Below are 16,015 nucleotides of genomic sequence, written 5' to 3'. Positions count from 1 at the left end.
GTAACCACCAGTTTGTTCTCTGTATTTAAGAGTCTCTTTTTTCTTTGTTGTTTCTTAAACAAGAAACAACCATATGAGTGAAATCATATGGTATCTATCTTTCTCTGACTGATTTATTTCACTTAGTATAATACCCTCTATATCTGTTGATGTCATCACAAAGGGCAAAAATCTCATTCTTTTTTATGACTGAGGAATATTCCATTGTATATATGATATATATGTACCATATCTTCTTTATCCATTTCTTTATTGATGGACACTTGGGTTGTTTCCGTAATTTGGCTCTTCTTATTAATGCTGCAATAAGCATAGGAGTTCATATATCTTTTTTACTCATTTTTTAAAATTTCCTTGAATAAATACCCAGTAGGAATTACTGGATCATATGGTAATTCTATTTTTAAATTTTTTTAAGGAAGCTTCATACTGTTTTCTGCAGTGGCTGTACCAATTTGCATTCCCACCAAAAGTACCTGGGGGTTTCTTTTTCCTTGCATCTTTGCTAACCCTTATTTCTTGTCTGTTTGATCCCAGCCATTCTAAAAGATGTAAGGAGAAAAGGCCAGTACTTTGAAGCAAAAGAAAATTCAACTTTTTTTGTGTGTGTGCTTCTAGCCATACCTGTTTTCTAATTTATTCTGATGCTTTGGGTTCCTTACTGCATGTCTGAATTAAGCTATCCTACCATGCCTGGTGTGATAGAAAGACTACTTTATCTCGTTAACAAACATTCAGTTGAACTTTCCACAGAAGAACATGCTCCCATCCCTCAAAATACCCATTTTTAAAACAATGTCAGAAGTCTGTGTTCATTCCCCTTCAAAATTCATTCTAAACTGAGTGTGCAAGGCACTGTGCAAAATAGTGGGGGATCCAAAGATGACCCTCCGAAGAGAGATGAGAAAGTCATGGATAGCTTACAGTGCTCCCATAGGGGTTTGTCAAGGCTGTATGGAAGTAGAGAGGAGGGGCACCTAACTTCACCTCATAGGTGAAAAAAATGCATTGAAGTTGAAGTGACTTTGATCTGAGGGTTCGGGGAATGAGTAGCAAAGATGGGAGAAGTAGGAAGAGGACAGGTGGCAGAGGAGCCAAAGGAATGAAGAGTGTGGAGCCTTCTGAGAAGATTCCTCTTGGTGAGAGAAAAGAGGAGGTTTGGGGAATTGGTGGAAGACAGGAATGGAAGGGAAGAAAAAGGCCAGGTTGGACCACACAGGGCTGGATGCACCGTTCTGGGAGTTTATCATTTTGTACTGAGGAATCTTAAACAGAGGCTGGTGATCTGCAGTTTAAGAAACTCACTGTGGTGTCAGTGTAGAGAATAGATTTTTGCAAGGTTCTATCCAGGATTATTTTCAGAAATTTCAGTTCAGTAAGGTCCAGACTTTACAACTGGTTGTGAGTAAACTCCTTTTCTTGATTACTCAAGGTGTCTTCCTACTTCAAAGGAGGTGGCGAGGAGCACTCAGCTACTGCTGTGGTGGGGCAGGTGGCCAGCCCTCTGCGGCAGCCAGAAGAGCCGGGTGGCCTTATGCCTGTACGTTATGATTTGTTTTCACTGAATGCCTAATGATAAATGATATGTGTGACAGCGCATGTGCGCCTGAGGGTAAGTGTGGTTTTTTACTTCTTGAAGTGCTTTTTGAAACCAGAGCAACAGATTGAAGACAATAGAGGGTTCTAAAAAAAAACCTACTGGACAAGGGACAGGAGACCTGGGTGCTACTCCCAACATGGCTGTACCCAGCAGTGGTGTCTCACACACCCCACTTTGTCTCTCTGGGCCTTGCCTGCCTCATGTGTGAGGTGAGGCCTTTAGCCTAACATGGTCCTTAGGGCTCTCTCCAGCTCCCAGGTTCTCACCATACTTCTGGCCTCCACACCATCTCCCTTCCCCCTGACAGCAATAACCTTGCACTTCCAGATATTCAGATTAATAGAGAAACTGGTAAAAAAAAAAAAAAAAAAAAAAAAATATATATATATATATATATATATATATATATATATATATATATGTTTAAACCAGTTGTATTTGAAGGAATATATCCTAGTGATCATGGGAAATAAGCAAAGGGAAAAAAATTACAATTCATATTCCATCCTGTGCTGATGATAAAAGGGAATCAGAAAGCCCCGTGGACACATCTTTCTTCATTTTCTCTTGACTTTCTGCTTGTCCCTTCTGCCAAGGTAGAGAGGAGATTGGATCTGAGGGGACTGAGGGTGAGGTCCCTGATGGGGGATGAGGGAAGGTGACCTGGGAAAGCTGTGTTTTGTCATCTTCCAAAGGAGTGCAGCCTTTACTCAGCAGAAGCATTCATACAGGTGGCTCCTCGGCAGAGTTTTGACCTGTGACCTTCCATGCCTTTGTGAAATTCTCCTGTACCTACATCCGGCACCTTCAGGCTATGCGCTAGCTGCCCAAAGTTCAGCCCTGGGCCCATCTTCTAGCCCCCAGATTACCCTTCACTCTCTTTTACCCAAACTAACTTCTCCTAAAGATCCAAAAACTATAGGTAGACAATGATGTGGATAATCTTGGGTAAAGGGGAAAACTTCTAGTACCTCTGGCCTACCTTGTATCCACCACCTGCCAGCAAAGCCCACACATGTCTCTGCCCATGCATCAAATCCCACAAGGCCCTTCGGTGTTGGTGTAGAGTGATAAATAGGGGGAGTGGGTCTTTTTTCACCCTGAAGAGCTTTATAGATAGCAACACAGGCCCTGAGAAATGTATTTCACCCACAGTCCATCGTCTTGTGACGTCAATACCATGATACTGTTTATAGCAGAAGTTAAAAAATATCAGTGTGGAGGCACAGAAGAGTGAACACTTATGTTTCAGAGGAGTATAGAAAGCTTCTTGGAGGGGGTGATGCTTGAGCATAATTTTTAAGCATAAGTAGGTCTATGATTTGTCTGACAGCGGCCTTGAAGGTAAAGGAAGATAGACCATGAGGGAGGCTGTTTCATGCATTTAAAAAAAAAGGGGGGGCAGAGAAGAGGCAGTGGGGTGATCAGGCAGGAGGAGCTCCATTCCAGAGAGAATTCTGAGGTAGAATCAGTCTCTTACAGCATCATGTGACCTGTGAGAAGGATAGGGGTAACTAAGGTACCTAGTTCAGGAAACTACAAAATCCTAATCTCATCAAGCAAGATAGGAAATGTGAGGGATGAGGCCATTTGTTCCTTAGGCAGGGGTCGGGGGTAGGTAGGAAATGCTGAATTCACTTCGGACAGGAGTTATTTCAGATGCTTATGGGCATCCAGCGAAATTAGTCCGCCTCTGAGGAGCCGGCTCTCGAGTTCTTCAGCATTTACATGAGGCTCTGTGTAAACTGCCACCCTGGGGATTCCCTGGAGCTTCCCTTCCTCATTGGGAAGTAGTTTTAATTGATAACATGATCACAAATGGTGGGTTGTAAAAAAAAAAAAAAAAAAAGTCATTTGAATCACTTTTCAGTTTGGAAGATGAATGTTGTATTGCTCTTCCACACGATGTGAGATAGTTGAAACCACTCAGATTACAACGAAAAGGCATTGAAGTGTTTGCTTCTTTGACGTCTTGGTAGGAGGACTGTCTCTGTGAAACGGTGCATGGTTTGACTCAGCCTGCTCGTTCCAGTCATTATCCAGCTGCCAACTGTTGTAGGAGAAACATGGCCAAGTCATTGAATTTAGTTTCCTGAGTTATGCCGTGGTGACCCCATAGGTAAACACAAGGCTCCTGGGAATTGAATGTTTATTTCAAAGGACTGAAAACGAGCTCTCCTGAGCCAAGATATTAGGTACAAGGACATGTTACAAAGATAGCCTGTACTTCCCCCTTCCACACCACCTTTTCCTCCACCGAATACGCACTGCTTGTCCTTATCTTCCCCATCCATTTGGTCCTAGATTTTGACCTTGGTTTTGATTTACCTTTCCATTGACACATCATCTGTTTTTTAATTCCCTGGTTAGATCTGAGGTTAAGATGAGAAGCGAGGCCAGCAAGTGGATTCAGACAGGCTTTCTCTGTATTTCTCACTTTCCCTGGGATGATCTCATGTCCAGGTTTATGTGTTCAAAAAATAAATTGCATCAATTGACTGAGAGGTGATCAGACTCTAGGGGACCAATTTATACTAGCCAAACTCAAGAGATGGGCCAGTACACCAGAATGCCGATTCATTCATTTGTTCTCCATTTCAGCTGTCAAGCAATTTCATTTCAGCTGATTATTGTATTAGTTTTCCAGAAAGAGAGGAAACTCAGAAAACAAGATAAGAATCAGAAGGTAATTTGGCAATTGTAGAGTTGGAATAGAAGGAACTGAATGACTTCAGGAGAGCATCACCAAGTCGAGAGATTATTGTACCTGTTTTTGTATTGAGACATTTTTGTTGCCTGATTAAAGCACTCTTGGCCAGGGGTAGTTGGAGAAACCAAAGTCACAGATTATTTACTGTCTAATTTTTTTTAAGCATTCCTCATCCATCATTAATTGATTGGACAAGATTGTCTCTCAAGTCACAAATTTTTCTCTTTTTTTGCCCATAATTATTTTTCCCAAAATTTTTATTTAAATTCTAGTTAGTTAACATATAGTATAATATTGGTTTCAGGAACAGAATTCAGTGATTCATTACTCACATATAACACCAAGTGCTCATCACAAGTGCCCTCCTTAATATCTGTCACCCAGCTAGCCCATCTCTCACGCACCTCCCTCCATCAACCCTCAGTTTGTTCTCTGTTACTAAGTCTCTCTTATGATTTCTCTTTTTTTCCCTTCTCCTATGTTCATCTGTTTTGTTCTCTAAATTCTATATATGAGGGGGATCATATGGTATTTGTCTTTCTCTGACTGGCTTATTTTGCTTAGCATAATACACTCTAGCTCCATCCACATCATTGCAAATGGCAAGATTTCATTCCTTTCTATGGCTGAATAGTATTCTAGTATGTATATGTATTATATACATACACCATATCTTCTTTATCCATTCATGAGTCAGTGGACACTTGGGCTTTTCCCATAGTTTGACTATGATGTTGTAAATATTGGAGTACATGTACCTCTTTGAATGTGCATTTTTGTATCCTTTGAGTAAATACATAGTGCAATTGCTGGGTCATAGGGTAGTTCTATTTTTAATTTTTTGAGTATCCTCCATACTGTTTTCCAGAGTGCCTGCACCAGTTCTCATTCCCACCAATAGTGTAAGAGGGTTCCCCTTTCTCTGCATCCTCACCAACATCTGTTGTTTCCTGACATGTTTATTTAACCGTTCTGACCAGTGTAAGATGGTATCTCATCGTGGTTTTGATTTGTATTTCCTTGATGATGAATGATGTTGAGCATCTTTTCATGTGTTTGTTATCCATCTGGATGTCTTCTTTGGAAAAATGTCTATTCATGTCTTCTGCCCTTTTCTTAACTAGATTATTTTCTGGGTGTTGAGTTTAATAAATTCTTTATAGATTTTGAACTAACCCCTTATCAGATATGTCATTTGCAAATATATTGTCCCATTTTGTAGGCCTTTAGTTTTGTTGATTGTTTCCTTTGCTGTGCAGAAACTTTTTATCTTGATTAAGTCCCAATAGTCATTTTTGCTTTTGTTTCCCTTGCGTTTGGAGACGTGTCTAGTAAGACGTTACTGTGGCCAAGGTCAGAGGTTACTGCCTGTGTTCTTCTCTAAGACTTTAATGGTTTCCTGTCTCATATTTACATCTTTCATCCATTTTGAGTTTATTTGTTTTTATGTTGTAAGGAAGTAGTCCAGTTGCATTCTTCTGCATATGGCTGTCCAATTTTCCCAACACCATCTATTGAAGAGAATATTTTTTCCATTGGATATTCTTTCTTGCCTTGTTAAAGATTAATTGACCATGTAGTTATGTCCATTTCTGGGTTTTCTCTTCTGTTCCATTGACCTATGTGTCTGTTTTATGCCAGTATTGTACTGTCTTGACATCAAGTCACAAATTTCTACACTCTGCTAAAAGGCTCTTCTCCAGTTGGACAAGTTTCAGTGGTGACTGGATAATAATCTTCCTTTTTAACATTTAGGAAGTCAACCTTGGATTCTACAATGGACTTTTAGAGATTGTATTACTTTTCTATTGCTTCCGTAACCAATGATCATAAATATATTGGTTTGTAACAACACCCATTTATTACCTCACAGTTCTGTAGGTAAAAAGTCTGGGCACAGCCTGGCTCAGCTGATTCTCTGCTTAGAGAACACTGAAATCAAAATACTTTGTAGGACTTTGTTATCTTCTGGGGACTCTGGGGATGAATTTGCTTCCAAGCTCCTTGAGGTTGCTAATACAGTTCAATTCCTTGCTATTGGAGGACAGTCTTCTCTGTTTCCTTCCTGGCTATCTGCTAGGAGCCAGGTTTGCTACCCGAGTCTGCCTGGCTGGCATCTCATGTTTTCTGTGCCACCCCCTCCAGGAACAGCACATCAAATCCCTCTTAGATTTCTCATCTCTCTGCCTTCCTCTTCTGGCACATCTCACAGTTACTTCTGCTGTTATAGGCTAATTACATTTAGTTGCCTCAGTAATAGAGGATAATCTCCCTATTTTAAAATCAGTTGATTAGTAACCTTAATTACATCTGCAGAGTTCCTTCAGAGAAGTACCTAAGTTAGTGTTTGAAAAACTAGAGATGGTCATCTTGACGGGACCTCATCAGCAACACTTTAAAATACTGTTTTGTCATTACTTGAGTGGTCCTATCTGTGGATGGCTGATTTCATCCATTACGTGTACTCTTTTTATTTGCCATTTCATGGGATAATATTTTCTTTTCCTACCTTTAGATTTAGTATTTCAACCATTTGGTATAGAAGATTCTCTATTGCAAAAATTACACTTATTGGTTGACTGAATGGGAAAGATTGATTTTTTTTTTCTCTCCCTCCACTCCTGTGAGGAAGGCTTCCTGGGATATAGTGCACTGTTTTCACAAACTGAAAAAATTGTAGCACATTTGGTTTGTACTAGGTCAGTGATTCTCAGCCCTGGCTGCACTTTAGAATCACATAACAAATTAATACTCAAGCCCTACCACAGAGATTCTAATTTATCTTTGATAAAGCCAGGTCATTTTTTAAGTTTCCCACATGTTTCTGATTTGCAGTGAAGGCTGAGAACTATTGATATGCTCCAGACATTCTGTTTTGGAGATAAGGAAGCTGAGGCTGAGGGTGAGAAATGATTTGCTTAAATCTCATACCTCGTGACAGATCTGATGCTCTGTGCCAGCTTTGTGCCCCCCAAAAAGGTTTATGATTTAACTGTGTATAGATTTCAGGGCTCAGTAATCATAGGCAAAACAAATTTTAGGGAGATCTGGAGCATCCTGCCTCTTGCATCAGTAGGAAGACTATTTCTTTCCAGGACTTTAAGAAACTATTAGACCTTGAAAAATGACTGTTTAAAGATTCCTTTTCAGCAGCTTGACCTATTGTTCATGAGCAATAATAAGTGCAGACACATTCCGCCCTAGCCAGGGAGCTGGCCACATGGACACGCACAATCTCTCAGCATCCCAGAGCTGCACACTTCCATGTGGTTGCCACTTAGCCGCATGTGACTATGAATCACTTGAAATCTGGCTAATACCAATTGTGATGTGCTGTGTGAAATACACTAGGTTCAAAGATTCCATATGAAAAAAAAGGAGTGTAAAATATCTCAGTACTTTTCGTATTAACTGTATGATGAAATGATAATATTCGGGCTGTATTGGGTTAACTAAGGTATATTATTGAAATACATTTTATGTATTTTTAATGTAGTTACTAGGAAATTTAAAAATACATATGTGGCCAGCATTTGGGTCTCACATTATATTTCTGTGACACAGCACTGTTCTAGAGGGCATTTTCTATGAAAGCTGTGAACAATGAATGGTCCAAGTCCAAACAATTACACCTCGCATGATCTCGAAGAGTGAAGTGGTATATTACAAACTTCCTGGAGTTGAGACATGACATTGATCTGCCTTATGTCTGCCATCTATCTGGCAGCCAGTCAGTCTGGCCAACTAGACTTCTTTCTATTTATATGTATAGGCTTAGAGGAGGTGGGAGGGGGGTGCCCCCATGTCATGGAAAGAGCACACTTTATAGCTGTTAAGTAATGTACCCAAAAGTAGACCAGGTGCTCTTGGAGATTCTAAGGCCTAGAGATGAATATTATATCCCTTGAGCAATACTCCTAAAGAAACTGCTATGTCAGCTTTTATGAATTATTACTGTCCTTGACAGGCCCAGAGCACTGAAAATGCTGTGGTGTCTGCCTCCGTCCATAATTCAAATCCAAACTTTATGCTCTTTTTCTTACCATCTATAGCTTTTTCTGCCTTGCTGGTACCCTGCCCATGTGCTTAGTCAGCCTTGTTTCACATTTATGAAGAAGCACAGGAAGGAGAAGGCAGGCATTGGAGACCTTGAACATGGTGCTAATTGTCTGGGGGACTCAGCCTCTCAGAGTTCCTCTAAACTGAGGAACTCTGTTTTTTTATTTTCTCAGTTTTAAAATGAGGCTGTCTTTCACAGATTCTTTGTAAAAGTTGAGTGAAATAATGTGGCTCCTGGTCAACTTCTTCATTGGGCAGATTTTAGAATAGGCATCTACTCTGTGTCAGGCCCCAGGGTAGTTGTTGGGGATACAGTGAGCAAGTGAAGCACATCTACTGTCCCCAGCTGCTCACAGCTAGAAAAAGAGAAGGACAAGGAGCCTGGCAACATGGGGCAGGAGTAGTCCTCGATGAATGGCAGCTTTCACTACATCGCACAGCATGGGATTTGGCTTATCACAAAATTGTGGGATGGTGTGCAGACAGGGGAACTGAGGCCTATGGCGATTGAGTGACTGCCCAAGTTACCACACCAGGCAATGTTGGGCTGGCACCAGGGCATGGGACTGCTGACTCCTTCTCTAGAAATGCTTTGTCCAGAAGATCACATTGCCTCACTCTTGGTTTCTCAACTTGTTTACCTTAAAAGAACAAGTTCATTTTGGACTTGATAAAAGGAAAGAAGAGTTTCTCCCAGTTTTTGCTCTGTATGTTACCTGAGGCTGCTAGTAACTCCTTTTAGTACACTGTGAGTTGCTGTACTACTCATTGTCAGATTATAATCTCATCAAAATAATAATGTTTGTGTTTGAAGACTTCATTCTATGAGATCATGTCTTCAATAGCTTATTTATTTCCTATTAAATTCAGTAAAACAAAGCCAATTTTCATCTGAGAGTCTGAAAAAAACTCCAACATCTTCAACTTTGTTTAAAGCCTATTCCCCATGTTCTATATGATCTATCACAGTAAAAAAAAAAAAAAAAAAAAAAAAAAAAAAACCTTTTTAAAAGAGCCGCTTGTGAAAAGAGAATCAGCAGAAATTCAGTAAGAGGTTTGCTTTTGCAAGTTCTGTTTTGAAAAAGAAATGATTTGGTAGGTGCAGAGATATAAAATATGATGTAAAAAGGAATATGGTGTTCAAATAAGCACCCATGCAATTGATTTCTCTTTTGTGTGGGAGTCACTCCTGCATTGTAAATCAGTGGATGCACCACGTGAATCAAACTGGGTGAGGCTGGCGGCCATCCACAAGGATGATTGTTACAGTGAGGTATTGCAAAGTGCCACTGAGTCATACTGAACTCACACAGAATGCCCATATGCAGAGAAAGTCCACTCATAGCAGAATCCCATGCATACCAAACTAGGAACAGCATGAAGCATTTAGTGCTGAAAAGGCCTGCATTTTCTCATTTCTCCAGAAAGGAAGAGGTAAAGACCAAAGTTCCTATAACCCAGCTGCCTTTTGTATTCTCACAGAGAGAGTCCTACTTTGAAGCTAAGTGTTTTATCACTGGAATTCATCTACCCAATTTTCAGCTGTAGAAATCCATGATTCACAAAACAAATGATCTGGACCCAGTAACAACAGCATAGCCTTTTCTTACAGCAGATGAGATCATGATTATGGGTGAAATCAGCCTCTAGATTATTTCCCATAATTGGGCCTCCGTTAGAAGGTGCACATTTGCCTGTACACCTAAGCAAACATGAGCAGCGTTCCTGCCTTATCCTAGGAGATGCACACATTACATTATGATGATTCTCCTTTTCCTTGTGCCTTTATGTAAGTGCATGATTGAAGAAGGGAGTCATATATGTTGTGGCTACCCAGGAACACTGATCGCCTTCACCTCCCTAGGCTTCCATTTCATGATATATAAATGAGAGCTCTACTCCCCATCTATCCCATGGAAACATTATAAAACATAGTCTATTTATTACTGGTATCAGAAAGAATCTAATAACTTATTTACTGGATACACACAGAGGACATGCTAAATGTTTTAAATAAATCATCTTATTTAATCTCCTCCTGATTTCCCTGTGAGAAAGGTAGTAATATTATCATCTATATATTAGAGAAAAGTCAACAGGTGTGGTAAAGCTAGGATTTGAAGCAAGCTCTCTCTGACTCCAGAACACATGCTCTTAACCCAAGCACACTCTCTCCATAAATGAAGATCAAGGATGGTATTTATGGTAGAGGCTGATGTTAATTCTAAAGACTTGGAAAAATATCTACCAATGATCATAACTAAATATGATTAGCTAACAGCAGAACAGATGGCATCAAATGAAATCGAGTATCCAGGGTTCACGCACGAGCACTCACTGTCTCTTACATTGTGTATGAATGTCAGCAGATGGCTTAATCTTTGTACCTGTTACCTACATGGAGCCTAGATAGCATCGTTCACTTCCCCAGCTGATGGTGTGTTGGGTCCAGTTTGTACTAGCTTGTGAACCCACGTTCAGTGACTTCAGGTGCGGTGACGTGGTAACTTAGAATCAGACATGGTGGAGGTTTTCACACCACAGAAACTGGTAAGCCCTACCAATCATGGAACTTCTCCCTCTCTCTTTTTAATTCCAGAAAGACAATTACACACTTATCAGTACACCACTGTCTATGACTCAAAGAGAGATACAGTGTGAATTGTCACTTCTCTAAAGGTAAACATAGGCATACTGGCTACCCTAAAAAAAAAAACACCTGCAAATATAATCATGACTAATTCTTCAGTAAATCTTTAGTTCCCATCATTCTTCATTTGGGATGACCTCTTAAAATGTAACTGTAAGGATTTTATATGCCATTAGAAATATAAAAATTTTTATTATTGTTTTTGTTACAAAAACATACATGCCCACTGTAACAGTTTAATGTTTCTGAATGTGAGTACAAACAAACCATTATATATATATATATATTTATCAGTGTGTCAAAGAGAAGTATAAAATATAATGCAAGCCACATGTGTGATTTTAATTTTTCAGCTGGTCATATTTAAAAAAATAAGAAGAAACATGGATTGGTAGTTTTCAGTAATATGTTTATTTAACCCAGCAACCCAAAATATGAGTTTAACATGTAGTAAACATAGACCTTGTTGAAATATTTTGGATGCCTTTTTTGTACCAAGCCTTCAAAATCCATGTATGTTTTACACTAACAGCACGTCTTAATTTGGATGCTAAATTTGCATCAGATATACTTGATCTTTATTTAGATTTAATAAAATCTACAGCTGAGAAACTAGATTCACATCGCAACCTATTTCAAATATGCTTAAATGCTTACTTAAAGTATGTAATTAAAACTACATAAAAATTTAGTTTATTTAATTCCTCAGTTGCATTAGCCACATTTCCAGTGCTCAGTGGCCACTGGGGATTGGTGACTGAATTGGTCAGCGCAGGTGCATATGATCTATACTTTTAATGTTTTACTGAAAAAGGGCACTTAATTACTTAATATTACTCCCACAAGCCTTTTTTTCCTCATACATTACACATTTAAAATAATTTCCCATCCTTTATTCCCCACTGGATCCTGAGAAGAGAAAAATCTCAACAAAAGTACATATGCCAGTAATGTCTGTAAACTTTTTCTCTCTCACTAATGGGAAAGAAAGAAATTGACCTAAGGCAGTTCAGATCTGACCAATTTTCAAATGACCAGCACCATAAAAAGTAGGTAATAACATGAACAAATGCAAATTAGTCAAATAAATTCCTGGTATTAACTAGAGTGGATCATTTCAAATACCCTTTTGGATTAGCCATTTTTGATGTTGAGTTTTTAGAACAGCTTCACCAGGAAATCAACTAGATTCAGTTTTGCAATAATTCATTACTAATGATCACCTGCATCAGAAAGTACACATTTATTAGGTTATCTAACTAGAGTCTTGGTTTTGCAATATAAACAATTCTGGTTCTGTGTGTATTTTTTAAATCAGTTCTTACTTTTTTGGTATCAAGATAGCTAGATCCAATAAAACAAAAAATTGGGGAAATATTATTTCTATCAATTCAGCTACCATGTTGGTATTTTGCCTTAACAGGACTACAAGTTCCTACATCTATCATATAATTCTAACTATATGCTAATATGCTGACACCATTTTTCTAGGGATGCCCTTGACCGCTTTCCTTTTAAATACTTGATACAAATCAGAGGGTGTAGGTAGCTTTGAGTGGTTGTTCCTTTTGTCTCTGCCAAATTACATACCAGATAGGAGCACATTTTCCCCTATATAGCTTAATATGCTTTATAATATTACTTCTAATAAGGTTGATGTGGGGGTTCTTCATGAAATAGCCTAGTCTTCACATTAAATTCATCTGGTACTCATCATCTCCATGTAAATATCTCTGAAATCTAATAATGACCTCTCTCTCTCTGTCTCCTTGATCTCCTACCTTCAACTTCCCACCAGACATTTCTTAACACTTCTACAAGTGTTTGAATCACTATTATATCACTTTAATACCAAATATCCCAAGACAGTCATGTGATCTTCTCATTCCTGAACTCAGATCCCCAAATCCTGATTTCTATCAATAGCACTATCTTTCATCCACACATATACTATATACTCATTCATTTGTGATAGATATGTTTTCTTTATCATCTCCTGTATCCAGTCACCACCAAATCTTGTTAGTATTTCTCAGTGATGCCAAGTTAAGAAAGTATGAGGGGCAGATTTATCCTAAGAAAACTCCACTTGCACATGCTTACCAATCCCAAATCTTCCAGTGACTTTCTGATTAATATGAATTGAACTGCTGAGGTATCGGGGTGGTGCAGTGGGTTGAGCATCTGACTCTTGATTTTGGCACAGGTCATGATCTCAGGCTCATGGGAGAGAGCCCCCATCCCCTCTGCTGGCTCTTCACTCAGTGGGGAGTCTGCTTGGGGATTTCTCTCCTTCTTACTCCACCATCCCCCCCCCCCCGCCCTGCTCATGCTAAATCAATCAATCAATCAATCAATCAATCAATCAATCTTTTTAAAAATATATGAGTTGAACTGCTGTTTCGGTCTAGTCCTCCCTTATCTATTCAGTTTTATTCCCTTTAATTCATAATTTTGAACTTTGTTCTCTATCTCACCTCCTACTGTCCTCCACTAATCAGACCCAGAGCCATACCCAAGACGTTTGTACCATCTGAGCTTTTACCCATAATGCAAGTTCACCCCCCTCACTATTCCTTACCTATCACAATCTTCTGTCATTTGTTCTAATTTTAAGCCCCTCAGTGACTGATTTTTTTCCTCACTCTGGTCTTTCTTTCATTTTTAAGTATGCTTCCTTTTTCCCCCAATATCATTTGCCTATCCTGCCTAAATCTTGAGGTAAAGAACCATGATTTTGATTGCTTTCGTATTCTCCATTGTGCTCTGCACAATTCTAGGAGTTCAATACATCCATGCTAATTTTAAAATAAAGAGAATTGAACTAATTCCTTTCTTGGCCTGGAATTGGTTATAACATGTTGGAAAAAAATATTATGTTTAATCTCCATCTCTTATGTGTTTATGTACTGTTTTATAGCCAAGGAATAAAAGTCTGTATATCCCAGGCCTAACTGTAATTTAGAGTCTCCTCTGCTGGGCAGTTTATAGAACTAAAACTCACACCAGCTGGATTATACTGCTTTTCAGCTGGCTCTCCCTTGAGGAAGTTGGGGGAGGGGGGGTGAGGAGATGGGAGGAGGGCAGGCAAAGTGCCTTAAGCTTTGAAAGTGGAAATGGTGTGAGTTCCATTAAGCAAGAATAGAAGTTTGTCTCCCCCACCCAACCACTGCCCCACCCTAAAGGAAAATCTTGCCATGAGGCTATAGCCAAAGAATGCATAAATATCCGTAGAAATTTAGAGAGGTATTTTCCCTAGAAAAATATTGCAAACTTAAAAACCCAGTAGGCTAAGGTACATTTGGTAGATTCCACTGGACGGTACCCGCGTCTACATAGAGACTTATGTTGGGGAAAGGGAATAATGGGACTCTCTCCTGCTCACATCTGGCACATCGCTGACAGACTGCATTAAAGTTTCACACTTTGTGCATTGGCACTTTGTCCTCTCTAGGGATGCTTTCTCCCAGCTGAACCTAACGAAGAAGGATCCTCTTATCTAGAAGCTGCCATATGGAGTTCTGCAAAACTGAAGGGGGTGGCTTCCAGGCAAATCGAACAGAATGTCCATCCGCCCAGCTGTGTACTGGCCCTGGGGACAGTTCACTAGGGGACTGCTTTCACAGTCAGCCCCACAAAGCCAGCAACAGTGGAAGGAGAGCCTTAGTCTTGAATGCAGTGGTTAGCTCTTCCTGCATCCAGCTACACCTCTGCATCCTCCTCTCTGCCCCCTACCTGGAGCTAGAGTTGGGGCCCTGGGCAATGTTCTCAGTGCAGTGAACGGTTCTTGTCTCCTATTTGGGAGAATGACAGTTTTAAATACCTCCTTTTCTGCTGTAGGAGTGTACAAACAGATTGATTCTGGTTGATTTTGCTTTGGGATTCTGATTTGTTGTTTCATTTTATGAAAGAGAACACGTCCTATGGAGATATATTGTGCTAATTTGGAAGAGGCAAAGTTCATTTGCAGGTAGCAACTTTCAAAAGTTCAAGGATGAGAGGGAGTCAACTACTATTCATCTGAAGCAAAATTCACTTGTTTCTGGCATCTGCCCAGTATCTTTGAAATATTTGAAGAAGCAACCAGAGAAAGCAGACTTCTGAGTAATGCTAACCTCTATCCTTCTATTCAGGCGGGATGAAAAAACCCTGCCTAGGAAATTAGAATTCTGTTACACCTTGATATCCAGAAAGACCAAGGGAGATTTCTTTACCTGACACTAAGTGCCTTGGGGGATTGCTGGTAAAAACTAACACTATATATAGAGCCCAGTTCCTCATTGCTTTTCCTACTTTAAAAATAAAATTTAAAAGGAAATATCCAGTTAACAATGGGATGGCATTTTCAGCCTTTAAGATATTTATTTTTAGCCTTTTCACGTATTTCTGCTGGAGGCCCCAAGCTCAGATTACATAGCCTATTCGCCTGTTAGTAAAGGATCTAAGGAGAGATGCTCACTGGTTCACATTTGCAAAGTAGATGAGGATGATGCAAGGCCATTAGCCTGGAGCCTTCCCGGTTAGGACTTTAAAACGTGGATGTGGTACTGGCACAAAAACAGACACATAGATCAGTGGAACAGAATAGAGAATCCAGAAGTGGACCCTAAACTTTATGGGCAACTAATATTCGATAAAGGAGGAAAGACTATCCATTGGAAGAAAGACAGTCTCTTCAATAAATGGTGCTGGGAAAATTGGACATCCACATGCAGAAGAATGAAACTAGACCACTCTCTTTCACCATACACAAAGATAAACTGAAAATGGATGAAAGATCTAAATGTGAGACAAGATTCCATCAAAATCCTAGAGAAGAACACAGGCAACACCCTTTTTGAACTCGGCCATAGTAACTTCTTGCAAGATACATCCACGAAGGCAAAAGAAACAAAAGCAAAAATGAACTATTGGGACTTCATCAAGATAAGAAGCTTTTGCACAGCAAAGGATACAGTCAACAAAACTCAAAGACAACCTACAGAATGGGAGAAGA

General features: G+C 39.6%; 1 protein-coding gene across 7 annotated transcripts in view; it reads left to right on the top strand.

Annotated features, from left to right (window-relative positions):
* GHR (growth hormone receptor) overlaps positions 1-16,015 on the top strand; it is a 270,875-nt gene that overhangs the window by 111,040 nt on the left and 143,820 nt on the right. For 2 of the 7 annotated variants that reach the window (XM_072824749.1, XM_072824744.1), the window contains exon 1: positions 1,558-1,612. The exons of the other annotated variants lie outside the window; for them this stretch is intronic. In XM_072824749.1, the coding sequence (XP_072680850.1) occupies positions 1,573-1,612 (40 nt within the window). In that variant the 5' untranslated portion in view covers positions 1,558-1,572. Of the gene's footprint in view, positions 1-1,557; positions 1,613-16,015 lie in introns of those variants that run through there. 7 annotated transcript variants of the gene reach the window in all.

The sequence above is a fragment of the Canis lupus genome, chromosome 4, assembly GCF_048164855.1.
Source record: "Canis lupus baileyi chromosome 4, mCanLup2.hap1, whole genome shotgun sequence".
Taxonomy (NCBI): domain Eukaryota; kingdom Metazoa; phylum Chordata; class Mammalia; order Carnivora; family Canidae; genus Canis; species Canis lupus.
Note: the sequence above shows the minus strand (reverse complement) of the source record. Positions and strands in the feature narration are given on the sequence as shown.